The 14,194-nt window shown below is 35.9% G+C and overlaps 4 protein-coding genes and 1 non-coding gene across 5 annotated transcripts; 2 read left to right on the top strand and 3 right to left on the bottom strand.

The window, feature by feature from the left end:
* Nucleotides 1-217: 217 nt before the first annotated feature.
* On the bottom strand, nucleotides 218-3,143 carry LOC133815672 (exopolygalacturonase). The gene is made up of 6 exons (XM_062248506.1): nucleotides 1,860-3,143; nucleotides 1,581-1,721; nucleotides 1,325-1,501; nucleotides 944-1,233; nucleotides 619-847; nucleotides 218-524 (listed from the first exon to the last, which is right to left on the bottom strand). Exons 1-6 carry the CDS (start codon nucleotides 2,076-2,078, stop codon nucleotides 297-299), a joined length of 1,284 nt encoding a protein of 427 aa, XP_062104490.1. The 5' UTR covers nucleotides 2,079-3,143; the 3' UTR covers nucleotides 218-296.
* A 1,318-nt stretch (nucleotides 3,144-4,461) lies between these two features.
* LOC133813341 (small nucleolar RNA Z279/snoR105/snoR108) lies at nucleotides 4,462-4,559 on the top strand. Its single transcript, XR_009884364.1, has one exon. It is a non-coding gene; the product is annotated as a small nucleolar RNA Z279/snoR105/snoR108 (small nucleolar RNA).
* A 268-nt stretch (nucleotides 4,560-4,827) lies between these two features.
* LOC133787051 (uncharacterized) lies at nucleotides 4,828-7,231 on the bottom strand. Its single transcript, XM_062225520.1, has 2 exons — nucleotides 6,745-7,231; nucleotides 4,828-5,255 (listed from the first exon to the last, which is right to left on the bottom strand). The coding sequence occupies exons 1-2, from the start codon at nucleotides 6,922-6,924 to the stop codon at nucleotides 5,082-5,084; spliced, it is 354 nt and encodes a 117-aa protein (XP_062081504.1). The 5' UTR covers nucleotides 6,925-7,231; the 3' UTR covers nucleotides 4,828-5,081.
* Nucleotides 7,232-7,985: 754 nt separating this feature from the next.
* LOC133787019 (pentatricopeptide repeat-containing protein At2g03880, mitochondrial) lies at nucleotides 7,986-10,200 on the top strand. The gene has a single exon (XM_062225518.1). The coding sequence runs from the start codon at nucleotides 8,158-8,160 to the stop codon at nucleotides 10,078-10,080; it is 1,923 nt and encodes a 640-aa protein (XP_062081502.1). The 5' UTR covers nucleotides 7,986-8,157; the 3' UTR covers nucleotides 10,081-10,200.
* LOC133787035 (uncharacterized) lies at nucleotides 10,169-12,623 on the bottom strand. Its single transcript, XM_062225519.1, has 5 exons — nucleotides 11,919-12,623; nucleotides 11,568-11,830; nucleotides 11,123-11,260; nucleotides 10,725-10,964; nucleotides 10,169-10,562 (listed from the first exon to the last, which is right to left on the bottom strand). Exons 1-5 carry the CDS (start codon nucleotides 12,610-12,612, stop codon nucleotides 10,449-10,451), a joined length of 1,449 nt encoding a protein of 482 aa, XP_062081503.1. The 5' UTR covers nucleotides 12,613-12,623; the 3' UTR covers nucleotides 10,169-10,448.
* Between the last annotated feature and the right edge of the window lie 1,571 nt (nucleotides 12,624-14,194).

The raw sequence follows: 14,194 nt of genomic DNA, 5'->3' as shown, positions 1-14,194 counted from the left end.
TAATATGTCGTTTAGTGGAGATCCAAGTGCTGGAAAAGGAAATTGGAAAGCACCTCCATTTAAACGACACGTCGTTTTATGCTATGAGAAGAACTTGATGTCGTTTAATAAATGAATATTTTTTAAGCTTACTTCGTTTAAACCTTTTGCTTTCACAAGATACCTGCTGCCTTATTCAAAGTTGATGTCGTTTGTAGCGATTTTCAATAACAACTACAAATCCAATCCATTAAGAAACTGCAGAATAAAGTATAAATGATTATGAGAACAACTAGGATCATCAAAACAAAAACAGTTTAGTAACAAGGGGGTGGGATTTGGGTGCCTATAAATTTGGCTCTGACATTGCTGCACAAGGAAGTTGAACTCTTATCCCCTGATGACAAATCCAGATGAACATTTTCAAGGTAGATATTCTGGCATGGAAATCCTCTGCTACATTCTAGACTCACTGCTACCTCAGATGATGATGTTCCTCTTATGTTCTTAAAGTATATGTCACTCAATTTCACCCTTGAGGGTGCCTGCATTGCATTTTGTATAGCCATTTTTATCAATCTTCTAAAGAGTTAAAAAAAAAAAGAAAAAAAAACCAAGCCATTGTCTGAATTTGGTTACCTTGCAGGAACAAGATGAAGATGGACAATAGGACTGGTCTATTATAATGGGATTGCTCACATTGTTCATTACAATGTTCTTAAATGTCATATTGGTGGCTGCACTACTTCCTGGTGAGTTAGGCCATGTCTTGATCCTAATCCCATTACTTGTCCCTGTCATTTTGCAGTCTTTTACTACTAACCCACTTACATCTTTCTCATTTGGATACTTTCCCAAGCTTCCAACACTGTAAAATAACATGTAAACATGTTGGGTTTTAGTAATTTTAAGCAGCAGAAAAGGGAGTCAGTTTAAGCCAAAACAGGAAGCTAAGTAAAAGGACCTGATGCCATGGCCAGGTCCACAAGTGATGTTTGTTATGGTCACATGAGAATTCCCTTGTCCAATTGATATGCAGTCATCTCCAGTACCTATACTAGATCGAGAAATATAGACATGAGAGCTTCTTTCGACATGGATTCCGTCGGTGTTTGGACTATCTTCAGGGGCTATGATCTTGATTTTGCTACCTATGAAGTTGTTACATCCCACAAGAGCTATATGAAAGAACATGCTGTTTATTGAAGTTATGTCTCGGACTACTGTCCTGTTTGTTGCCATAAATTTGATACTCTGTAAGAGATTAAAAAAAATAAACACTTCCTCATTAGTAGAGACTCTAGAGCCTAAAATATAATTTAAGAGTCCATTTGATGGAACATACAGTGGGAAGGATTCTGCAGTTGGAGTCTTCAAGGCAATTGTTGTAAGGCCAAGCTTTAACACCTTGGCCATCAAAAGTACCACCTCCAGTCAAAATTATCCCCTCAAGCCATCTAAACTCAACCCAACCACCACCAGAATCATACTTGAACAATTCAGTTGAAGCCTTCAAATAACCCTGCAAATATAGCCAGTAACCAATCAAAACTACATAACAAAACAGAACTAGTTATGAGATGAAAGAGTATAGTTCTTGCCTCGATTCGAATAGTGAGAGACAATACATTTTGGCAGGGGCCTGAAAACTTAAGAGGGCCAATCAAGTATGTCCCTCTTGGTACTAAAAGTTCCACTCTACCTTTGGATTCGCAAGCCTTCTCCCATGCTGATATAAAAGCCTGGACTCATGGACAGTGGTAACATAAGGAAAAGTTAAGAACAAGCTTTTTAAGATTTTGTTTTGAACCCCCAAACATAAGATATTGCTAAATTTTTCTAAGATTTTCACAAAAAGACAATGAGTATTGAGATCAAACATGGGTATCATCGGTTTGGCCATCTGCTCGAGCACCAAAGCTATTCACATTGAATGCATGAAAGAGTCTTCTTTTCCCTTCAACACTTGCAGCTTTTTTCCTTGATAGCTCTCTTGCACTAACACAAACGCTTTGGAAACAAAACATGGATAACATGAAAAGCAACTTAGTACCAAAGTGAAGACTCATAATGTTACACTTTGTAAGAGCAGTTGCCATTTTTTTTCAATAATAATTTTGTTATGTAGATTTGATTTGAAGTCTGTATGAGCTTGGTTTTAGTATTGGGAGTAGCAAAAAACACTAGGATGTTGAACATTATTTTAAAACTATTTCAAGCGGGAAATTTTGACATAGTAAATAACTGTCGTTAACTCCCTCCCTCCCACTGAGGACCCACGTTACTCCTGAAGTGGACACCATGCTGAAAAAAAAAATTCAATTTATTTTTATACTTTAATTAGAAAAAAACTCAACCTCTATAAGGTCAATGAAGCAGCTTAATCACTGGTCGTGGTTTTTTCTTATTGTATAAATCATTACTTTTTGACATGTTCTTTCTTTACACGTATTTTTTTTCATTTTCTTGCACGTATTTCCTATTTGATGAATCGTTAGATAATACATACTTGCTTCACATAGTTTAGTTAGTTATGTTTATTTTTATTCACAATACCGTTGTATTCATATAAGTGACGAAATATCTCTCTTGGAAAACAGCTCTATTTTTCAATTAACGGCCAGAGTTGTAGAAGCTTCATTTTTTCTATTTTTGTATGGTAGTGCTACAAATATGGGATAGTGGGTATCGATTTTCAAGGGCTGCCTTTTAAACACGTTTTAATTCACTGTCTTTTACTGTGCCCTCTTGAGAAAAATTATGACAATTTATAAGAAAAATTCCATAAATAACTTTGTATGTTGTTTTCTTTCTTTTTTTTGGTTTTTATTTTTATTTTTTTTATTTTGGATATAAACAACACCATCATGTACACTATGTTTGATAAGGTGGAGGGAGAATAAAGAGGATGTACGAGAGTAGTAATCCCTCTAAATTGCTGGTAAGAAAAATGGAGAAATGAAATCATAGAATACTGTTTATTCATGAAATTACTAAATCATTCCCATAATTATTTTTTGTGATATTTGCGACATAAATACTCAATTTTTAGAATTGTTATGTTTAAATACTTAATATTTTATTTTTACGGCAAAAATACTTAATATTCAATATATGTTAAAGATAAATACATATTCATTTTTCTTTACGGCAAAAATACCTAAAGTTTATAAAGCATTACTTTTTTCAATACCTCATATGTTAAAGTTGTTAAGTGTTGACTCAACAGATATGTATCACTCTGTAATTTATGTATTTTTGTTATCAAAATGTGTATTTTTTAAATTTGTATTAATTTAAAATGTCTTTCCAATTTATTTTTCTAATTTAAAATATTTTTTAAAAAAAATAAATATGAAATTGACTGTGATTACAAAGTGACAAATGTTTGCTTAGTCAATATGTTTAACGTTTCAACACAGAAGGTACTGACAAAAGTAATGTTTTAGCAATTTTAGATATTTTTGCCGCAAAGAAAAAAGATTAAGTATTTATCTTTACTATATATTGAACATTTAATATTTTTGTCATAGAAATAAAAAATTAGGTATTTAACTATAACAAGTATAAAATATTAAATATTTATGCTGTAAATATATAAACAAAAGAAAATGAAGAGTATGAATCCTTCCCTTAATAGAAGGAATCTAAATGGTAAATTTGTAAACTTCTCATTTTAACAAGGATTTATACTTTTTTGAATCTTGTGTTTTTTTCCATTACCTGTTTGGACCTTGTGTTTTGACAAATTACTTTTTGGACTCTATATTTTGTAAAATGGTTAAAATAGAACCCTAAACTCGATTTTGGTCAATGTTTTTTCAACTAAAATCATAAATAATTTGTCAAACTAACAATTCAGAACAAAAATAAAATCATTCTGCTTAAAAACTGTGTTGTTATATTCAATTTTTTCTTCGTCAAAATTGAGTTAGGGTTCTATTTTAACCATTTTACAAAACATTTATCAAAAAAACACATGGTCAAAAAAAACTATAAACTCTTTTAATAATCTTTCCTCTCCTTCCAAATCTCTTCTTTCTCTCGTCTCCATCCAACCACTTTTTCCTCTTACCAAACAGTAGTTTTGAAACAACAAAAATCAGACCATTTTATTATTATGGCAATATTCATAGCAACAAAAGAAGAAATGTTCTTTTTATTTATTTTTCCATTAACCAAAAAACCCTCTGATTCGTAGCAGTGGGGATTTATTGTTTGAGCCTAGCTATGGCTGGCTGCCGAAGGTGAAGGTGATAGTGATTGGTGTTCGTGGGAGAGAAATAGCAGTGAGATTAGAGGGCGTAGTTAGTCGTAGTAGGTGTAAGCTCTAGGCTCAAGCATATGGGAACTCAAAACTAATAACTCTCGATCGAACCACTTTTAGTCCCACATCGACAATTGAGAAAGATTAATGTAAAAGCTAAGAAGATAAATGAGGATATGATAATTATTTGTAAGTATGATCCTTCAGGCAGAAACGGGATGTGATGAGTGGTCTAAACTTGCTATTATGCGAGATGAGTGTCTGCCCCCAAGCCTGTTACGACATTGGGCACTCATTTGAACCATCTGATCCCTACTTTTAATACAGTCCAAATTTTTTTATTGGAAACCCATTTCCAAATGTTCCTCAAAATAAACTCTAACCCTTGGTTACAAATTGTTGTTAATATGGGATGATGGATATCGGTTTTAAAACCAGTTTTCATTCAACCATGGGCAAAATACATATTAGGTACATAAAATAAAAATAGTTTAAAAAATAGAGTTGAGAAGACCATAAAATAGCTATGTATTGGTGTTTTTATTTGGATAGACATCATGTAGTTTTGAAACAACCAATAGTAACAAAATAAATGTTCCTTTTTCTTTCTCCATTAACCAAAAAAAAACCTCGTTACACTGAATCAAACAATAATGTTCAGAGGGCATAATCAATTTAATTTTGTTGTAATGGGATACCTACATGTGTGTACACAAAGCATTAGGAGTGAATAAGAACTCCAAAGTCATATATTAAGTTAAAGGGCAAAAAAAAAGAAAAAATCACATAGAATCTAGCCACCCCAAAATTTCAGCCTTTTATTCATTTCAGTGTCTCATTTCTTTGCCTTTGAAAACCTGAGGCACCGATATTTTTCTCCACTTACAGTGATTTCAAGAGCTCCATCTTGATTATCTTGATTCGACGCGGTTCCCATCAAGACACTTTTCTCCTTTTCAAGGTTTTCTTTCTCCATCTTTAGTCTTGCTTCTTGCCGCGCAATCTCTGCCTGAGACAACAAGGAAAAAGAATTTTTTTAACTTTGAATGATCAAACAGATTATATTCTCATGTCACACCTGCACTGATATACAATTACAAATAAGGCGTTGATAGATGCAGAAAAGAAGTTTGAGTAACAAAAACTTTTAATAGTTGTATTTGAAAAACAACATTCACTCGAGAACAATTACAAAAGATGGAAATGATTGTTAAAAGTTAAACCCATATAAATTGAGAAAGACTCGTATGATTTGGATTAGAACTTCAGAATTACCTGCTTCTTCTGATTACCATAATTAACAACTTTATAGAAAGTATTATCCAATTATAAGCAAACTAGCAATTAGTATAGGAAGAGAAATGGGCATTATTGGGCATCTCAATACTGCATTTTCAAAGCAAAACAAAACACTAGTATTAAATATAACACAATTTTCAATGGAGAAACTTAAGATATCATCAACACAGCAGTCAAGAGAAATAAAGCATTACGTTGAACTCTTAGATTAGTGTTAAGTAGACAAAAAATGTCATTGAAATCAAAGCTAGCTCAAGTAGTTTGGTGAGAGAGTAGTCTGAAGTTGAAGTTCAGTAAAAACATGTTATAAATTCATCAGCACCCAGGTAGGGGTAGAGTAGAAAAATGAGACGTTTTATTGGAACTCTTGATGCAAGACAGACATAATCATTAGTCATTAAGCTTCAATCATTTGTTTCTCAAAGGAGCAAACCATAAGCCTAAAAACTCAAACTACCCTTCTTGAATCAAAAGAAAGAGATACGTGTGCAAAACTTCTACCTGAGCAAAGAAAGACAAATTACTCACTCTCTTCGTAAGATGTTTGCTTTATCTTTAAAGAAGTAAGATAAACAACTGAGTCGAACTCTGATTCAAGGTTTCTCAAAAATACTAAACAACTTTACCCAAAAGGGTTAGCTCAAATTGACAGGCATGTAATTTGCTTCCTAGGTACCTCTACCGTGTTCTTGGAAGCAAAAGAAAAGGCTAGTTTTTTAATGTTAAGACGATCATTCTAATGATGGGAAAGTAAATTACCCTAACATATCATAAACACAAAAGCATTGAATCGAACTTTTTTTTAGTATGAAGCTAATAGCAATGATCACTTCACATTGCTCGGTAGAAGAATTGGACCTTCTATGGGACACACAAAAGAATTACAGACTTATGATCATATTGAGCTACAATTAAAGTTAATCTATTCTCATACTTTACAAGAGCAAGCCATGGACTTCACCCATGGTGACCGCTCTAAAGAAACTAAATCAAAATGCCTAACAACATGTCTACACATTTACACTAAACTTCTACAAGGAGCTCAACTCACAAGCAAAAGCAATCACTGAGTGCGTTACTCATTTCTCCATAATATGTTTGATTGATTTCCATAAATGTAAGATAAGCAATTGAAAACTAAAAACACACAAAATTAAATCGTTGAAGATAATGAAAAATAGTAGTATTAGTAGTAGTACCTCACGACGAGAGAGTTCGGCTTTCCAAGCAGCCTCGCGCTCGGCGACCTCACGTTCCCGCTCTTCGATATAGCTCTGCATCTCTCTCTCTTTCATAATTCGGTCCTGAATATCTGCGTCCAGAGCTTCCTTCAGCTCCTGAACGAATTTATCCACCACCGCTTTTATTCTCAGAGACATTCCCAATCCAACACTCCGATCACAAAATACTCTGAAATTGTTTCACTAAATCTAACAATTCATACTCAGAAAATCATCCAGATTTTGCGCTTTCGAGCTCCGTAGACCGATTCTTCTTCACTGCGCTAGAACTCATGGGTTTCCCATGAATAGAGAATCTCCGTTGAGGAAGGAAGAAGATGGTGACAGACCAGAACCTTTCCTTTCAACTTAAAACTACGTCGTTTCGAATCGAGTCTACTGCGCTATGAGAAATAATGAGTGGAATTATGGAAAGGAAGAAGAGAGGAGAATGCGTGCGAAGGGAGGAGAAGACAAGACAACACTCAATTTGGGTTTAATGGACTTGGGCTTTTCTGTCCCCACCCACGGCCCACTCCCCATAGATCTCGGCCCACCTGACGTAATCTCTCACCTTTTCCCTCTTAATCATTTGAAAATTCAAATTAAAAATAAAAAATCTATCACCATATTTTGATAGTATTAATTTAGACTTATTTCTTTTTTATAATATCATATTATAAGAATAAAGTATAGAGAATATTGTTGTATTTATTTGATTTGTTTAAATTTTCATTTACTATGTAATTTTATAAATATTAAATTACATTATTATATTAATTATTTTACTAAAGTTAATTTCAATAAGATAATAAATATGTTCTTTGTATTTGTATATTATAAAATTATTTTAAATAAAAGTAAAAAAAAATTGAGAAATGTGATCAAATCACCTTAAAGATTGCATAATGAAAATCCCTTCTATCCAAGAGAGGTTTAAGGCTAAGGCCGAAGGGCATATTTAGGAAAATTGTGCTTGCCTTCTTGTCAAGACAACTAACATAGGACAAAGTTGGTTTGGATAATTATATAATAAAATTTTAATATCAAAAAATAAAATATTTAAAAACCTAATCTATTCTATAATAAAATAAAATATTTTTGAAATTTTGTAAAATTATTTATTTGAAAAAATATGTATAATTTGGTATTATTAAATAGTACTTAAAAAATAATAGCATAGACCAAATAATAATATAATAATAATTCTCTCAAAATGTATCAAGAAAAAAAAAACGCTTCTTACTGAACTCGCCCGTTAATCAGAAAGCAACTATAGACCCAACCCAATCATCACAGTGGCGTAGGACTCCTCAGAGCTCTGATGTACCGGCCGGGAATCGAACCTGGACTGTATGGGTGCCGGTGCGTCTGAAAAATCAGAACGACACAATGAGAGCCATCTGCAAGCGACGTTGCGCAGCGCCGCCTTCCGTTCTACAACGTCGTTTCTCGGGGACGATTTTGGCGTTTTGTAATGACCCGGTATCATTGTCATCCTCCTCCCTGGTCGAGGATTTCACCAGATATTGCTATCAGAGACAACTGCCCGCGGCCATGAGAGCTATGGACGCCATGCAACGCCGTGGAGTTTGGGCTAATTCGATTACGTACTCGGAGCTCATTAAGTGCTGCTTGGCTCGTGGGGCTGTCGAACAGGGTAAGCTCGTCCATAAACACCTTTTCTCAAATGGGTATCAGCCGAAGACCTTTGTACTCAACGTTCTCATTAGTATGTATGTTAAATTTGGTATCTTGGAGGAAGCACTGGAAGTGTTCAACTTAATGCCTGAAAGAAATGTTGTTTCTTGGACGACGATGATTGCAGCTTACTCTAATGCTAAACTCAATGTCAGGGCATTGGATTTATTAGTATTGATGCTTAGAGAAGGTTTGAGGCCAAATATGTTCACCTACTCCTCTGTTCTGAGAGCATGTTTCGATTCATGGATTCTTAAACAGCTTCATTCTAGTATAATTAAAGTTGGGTTGGAGTCTGATGTTTTTGTTCGTAGCGCTCTCATTAATATTTACTCAAAATGGGGTGAACTTCAAAATGCTTTAGGTGTTTTTAATGAGATGGTGACTGGAGACTTGATTGTTTGGAACGCCATCATTGGGGGTTTCTCACAAAACAGCATCGGGGACGAAGCTTTGAATCTGTTTAGGAACATGAAAATGGCAGGTTTTGTGGCTGACCAATCCACATTGACAAGTGTTTTGAGAGCGTGTACAGGATTAGCGCTTTTGGAATTGGGTAGACAAGTTCATGTTCACGTATTGAAGTTTGACCATGATCTAATTTTGAACAATGCACTTCTTGATATGTATTGCAAGTGTGGCAGCTTTGAAGACGCAAACAGTCTGTTCCATAGGATGAAGGAGAAGGACGTAATTTCCTGGAGTACTATGATTGCAGGGTTAGCTCAAAACGGTTTCAGCCAAAAGGCGTTGAAGTTATTCGAGACAATGAAAGTTTCAGGGACTAAACCAAACTACATTACAATTCTTGGAGTTTTGTTTGCCTGTAGCCATGCCGGTCTTGTAGAAGATGGATGGTACTATTTTCGATCAATGAAGCAGCTATTCGGGATAGAGCCCACAAAGGAGCATTACGGTTGCATCATTGATCTTCTTGGAAGGGCTGGAAAGCTTGACGAAGCAGTTAATTTAATTCATGAAATGAAGTGTGAAGCTGATGCCGTTACATGGAGAACTTTGCTCGGTGCGTGCAGGGTTCACCGGAATGTAGACCTAGCCATGCACGCAGCCAAGCAAATACTAAAACTGGATCCTGAAGATGCTGGAACCTATATTCTGCTATCTAATATTTATGCAAATTCTCAGAGATGGACTGATGTTACCGAAGTTAGAAGGAGCATGAGAGCCATAGGAGTCAGGAAAGAGCCAGGATGTAGCTGGATTGAAGTTAACAAACAGATTCACGCTTTCACTATAGGAGATAACTCGCATCCACAGATGGATGGCATTAATAGGCACCTAAGCCAGTTGATTCAGAGATTAATGGAACTGGGATATGTTCCGGACACCAATTTTGTTTTGCAAGACCTTGAGGGGGAACAAAGTGAAGATTCACTTCGATATCATAGCGAAAAATTGGCAATTGTCTTTGGTTTGATGACCTTGCCAAAAGAAAAAATTATTCGAGTTAGGAAAAACATCAGGATCTGCGGAGACTGTCATGTCTTTGCAAAACTCTTATCAAATATGGAGAAAAGAACTATTGTGATACGGGACCCCATTCGCTACCATCATTTTCAAAATGGCATGTGTTCTTGTGGGGATTACTGGTAGAAGAAGAGTCTACAACATTTTGCTAGCTTATGGTCAGTGTGTATAGTGAACAACACAGTTAGATTGTTGATTACTGGCAAAGATACGATCATCCCAAAATATACAATTTCATTATGCACATGAATGATGGGCATTATGCCATAAATGTCCCCATTATTTTGAAGTTTTGCAATATGACAGGAATTTACGTACCCAAAAAAAAGTTCTTACAATAACAAAAACATCTCGTTAGTACATCAGCGTAAGCATAATTGGGAATCTAACACTTCCTACCGCAGGCCATGTTATTACAGAACATTCCTCATCTTAAGCATAAGATGAGGAATGAGCCTTAAGCATAAGATGAGGAATGAGCCATGTCTACTCTCTCACAACTCATCCTTGACGCTCTCATTTCTTTCAGGCTCATCATAAGATGCGTAAGCTTCGATAATGGATTCGTAGATGCTGATTCCTTTCAGGTACTCAGCTTTGTTCAAAAACTGTAAGCCAAGGTGAGACAGAGTACAGTGGTAAGACTAGCTGTAAATCAACTACTTAACAGAAATTTCATAAACATCCCTAATGTTTATCATGAGCTCAAACTAATAAAATGACATACACCAATACTAAACAATTGAAAACATATTGGATTGGATTCTCACCTCGTTGTGGTCGTGAATAAGTATAGGAGTATTGGCGATGGGAGAGAAGCCGATAGCAGGCAGGCCACGCACCCGGAAGTAGCGAGCATCTGTTGTCCCGATGTTGATCTGTGGCTTATCAAGCTTTCCATTGGCTTTCCTGATAGCTTCTTCTAACAGAGTCCACCAGGGGTTCGAAGTGTCAGTTGTAGTGAGAACTGGCTTTCCAAATTTATCAAGAACAGGAACCTTTTGTTTGAACTGCCGCCAATGATACAAAAAGACAAACAAAAGGGTGAAACTTTGAAGTGCAGAAAGTCTGAAAGCATGGCATTTGGTTAAGCAATTTTCTACCCGACCAAGATAATACCTTATTCCAATAAGGTTCAGAGCAAAGAAACAAGCGAGGGAATTACTACCTCAAATGTCATATTGCGTGAAGCAGGTGCCCATTCTTGAGCAATTCTTCTTTCCAAAGACTCTGGATCAGCATTTGGCGGGACCCTTACATCGAAACCTGCTTCTGCTTCAGATGGTTGCAAATTCATGACGAAACCCTGCAAAAAAAAAGCTTTTAAATACTTCAGGATCATCATTTTCATCAATGAATGTAATGACATTGACAACTTATTCAAGAGCGTGAAAATTGGTTGTTTGTCAAACCAGGTTTATATCAACTGTTGTACCAAAACGCATGCCACAATAGAAAATTTCTTGCATCCACAAAGTTTTATACACTGGTAATCGATCATAATAGTTATATATGAAACGAGGGAACACTATTTAATCCAATATTCAAACGTTACTGTGATACAAACTCATATTTAGTTGTTAATCAAGAGCTAAAGAATGAGTCAAACTCACAGTTGGAGATGGGGTCCCAGCTTTGAGGAAGACCATGTTAACCGAAATGACATCGCTATCAGGCATCAAACCAGCCTTCAACATATCAAACTGCGAAGCCCGAAACCGCCTAATGCTTTCAACACTTTTCATCAGATTCTCCATGGCAGTGTTATCATAAAGCTTTGCACCATGTCCTGGTGCCCCAGTGGCCTTTATCACCAGCCACCACGGACTCCTTTCCGCGTAAAACACCTTGTAGTTCTCATCTGGCGAAGTAAGCCCTATTTCCAAAAACCAAAAACGAAGTCAAAAAACCATTGTCCAAGTCGTCAGTTCCAGTGATCTCAATCAAAAGACACACACACTTACCTTCATCAAGCATTATGCCCACATTCATTTCCATAAAAGTTTTAGACTCGGCGAATTTCTGGGCACCATCATAACCACCGGTCTCTTCTTCTGGGACAAAAGACAAATAGATGGAACGCACTGGCTCGAACCTAGAAGCCCTCAATCGACGAATAGCCTCAAGGTACTGCATCCCGACGCACTTGGTGTCCTGAGACCCTCTGGCATGTATATTACCCTCCAAATCAATCTCGGCACCAAAGGGTGGGTGGACCCACTTGTCGTGCTCGACGGGGACCACGTCGGTATGGGAATTGAGGAGAACGGAGGGAAGATTCGGGTCGGAGCCGGGCCATTTGAGGAGGATCAGGGGCTTCCCTTTAACGAATTCCAGAGTCTGCGACTCGAGAGAGAGCGATTTGGCTTGGGAGATGATGAAATCAGCTGCTTCGTAGTAGTTGGGGTTAGGATGAGCTGTGTTGATTCGAAGATATTGTTGGAACCTGGCTATGGCTGCCGAAGGTGATAATGATGTTTGGTCTTCGTTTGGTGTTGCTGGGGAGAGAAATAGCAATGAGATTAGAAGGGCGCAGACGTAGTAGGTGTAGGCTGGTTGTTCCGCCATGGCCAAAACCAAAGGTGTTTGATAATTTTGTAATAATTCTGATTTTGTTTGGTGACGCCATTGGCATTGGGTACTAAAATCCGGGTGCATGCATGTCACCACTTACTTTAAGTCAGCAGCAGTTGCTTTCCAATAATAAAAGTTTAAAAATTAATGTGCAAGTACAAATCGAAAAAAAAAAAGGCAAAATATTTTGTTGATCTTATTAAAGATTGTATAGAATTTTCGAAATCATAATTTTTAATTTTGGGCAGAAGAGAGTGGAAAGTGGAATAGAGAGTTTTGTTATTAAAGAATTCTTATTCAATTTGTGAGTCAATCACAGTACAAATAGCAATGTTTAACATGTTAATGATTCCTAAAATTATCCGTCACTAGCAACACCACCATTTGCAGTTATAAATTTATACATATGTAAATATGTACAATTTTTGCTTTAGATTTGGATTGAACTGGATCTCATAGTTACAAAGCTATGGGGTCACCACTACACCAAGCACGTGATAGTAAATAGTAACTAAATCATACCATTATTATACATAGATTTCATAATTTGAAAGTGCTTTAATTTGTTCAAAAGATCTTACTTTTAACAAGTTCAATCTAGTAAATAGTAATAAAACTAAAGTCTTAGAAAATATAAATTAAAATTACTAAACAAGTACAAGTCTTCACTATAAAGTAATGATGAAACATATTTTTTTTTGTTGTTGTATTTTTATTTTGCAATGTGATTTGATTATAATTTATAATGAAAATATAGGGTGAAATTATTCTAATCAATTTCATCAAGAATGACTTATTTTAATAATAAGCATTTATGGACATTCTTAAAAGAGATATTAAATTTTTATATAAAAAAAAAAGTGCTTGAAGTACTCTAAACAAACTCTCATATGCATCTCTTTCATCCTCGACAATAATGTTGTACAATATCATGCATACATACATAATATCTTTGAGAACATCTATTTGCCAAAAACGTGATGGTCCTCGTACAATAGCAAAACGAGATTGAAGTACTCTGGATGCTCTCTCAACATCTTTGCGTACCGCTTCTTGGCATTGGGCAAATAATTTTATTTTCTCTCCTTGAGGCAGTGGGATAGTTTTAACAAATGTACCCCACTCTGGATAGATACATCTGCTAGATAGTACCCCTTGTTGTAATGTGTGTCATTTATCGTAAACTCAACTCTTGGATCTTGCCCTTGTAAGATATCAGTGAATATTGGGGATTGATTCAACATGTTGAGATCATTATTGGATCCTGGAACACCAAAAAATGCATGCTATATCCAAAAATCTTGTGACGCAATTGCTTCGAGCATGATTGTTGGTTTGTCGTGATCACCTCGTGTGAATTGGCCTTTCCATGCAACTGGGCAATTTTTTCATTCCCAGTGCATACAATCAATGCTTCCCAACATGCCTGGAAAACCACGCACCTCCCCCAATTGAAGTAAGCAACGGATGTCCCCAGCATTGGGCCGTCTTAAATATTCAGTCCCAAAAATATCATTCACTCCCCGAACGAAATTGACTAGACATTCAATAGTGGTGGTTTCACCAATTCGAACATACTCATCAACATAATCGACAGGTGCTCCATATGCCAACATTCACATAGCAGCAATGCACTTCTGTAATGGCGAAAGCCCCCTTCTACCGA

The sequence above is a fragment of the Humulus lupulus genome, chromosome 1, assembly GCF_963169125.1.
Source record: "Humulus lupulus chromosome 1, drHumLupu1.1, whole genome shotgun sequence".
Classification (NCBI taxonomy): domain Eukaryota; kingdom Viridiplantae; phylum Streptophyta; class Magnoliopsida; order Rosales; family Cannabaceae; genus Humulus; species Humulus lupulus.
Note: the sequence above shows the minus strand (reverse complement) of the source record. Positions and strands in the feature narration are given on the sequence as shown.

Excerpts from the sequence above, each read along its gene's own strand:
- LOC133815672 (XM_062248506.1), bottom strand. The coding sequence starts at position 2,078 with ATGGCAACTGCTCTTACAAAGTGTAACATTATGAGTCTTCACTTTGGT. Across the intron at positions 1,502-1,580 it reads CTCTCACTATTCGAATCGAG|GGTTATTTGAAGGCTTCAAC; the intron begins GCAAGAACTATA and ends CTATATTTGCAG. Across the intron at positions 848-943 it reads GGACCTGGCCATGGCATCAG|TGTTGGAAGCTTGGGAAAGT; the intron begins GTCCTTTTACTT and ends GTTATTTTACAG.
- LOC133787051 (XM_062225520.1), bottom strand. The coding sequence starts at position 6,924 with ATGTCTCTGAGAATAAAAGCGGTGGTGGATAAATTCGTTCAGGAGCTG. Across the intron at positions 5,256-6,744 it reads CCGAACTCTCTCGTCGTGAG|GCAGAGATTGCGCGGCAAGA; the intron begins GTACTACTACTA and ends TTGTTGTCTCAG.
- LOC133787019 (XM_062225518.1), top strand. The coding sequence starts at position 8,158 with ATGAGAGCCATCTGCAAGCGACGTTGCGCAGCGCCGCCTTCCGTTCTA.
- LOC133787035 (XM_062225519.1), bottom strand. The coding sequence starts at position 12,612 with ATGCACCCGGATTTTAGTACCCAATGCCAATGGCGTCACCAAACAAAA. Across the intron at positions 11,831-11,918 it reads GGGCATAATGCTTGATGAAG|GGCTTACTTCGCCAGATGAG; the intron begins GTAAGTGTGTGT and ends TTTTGGAAATAG. Across the intron at positions 10,965-11,122 it reads CACGCAATATGACATTTGAG|TTCAAACAAAAGGTTCCTGT; the intron begins GTAGTAATTCCC and ends CATTGGCGGCAG.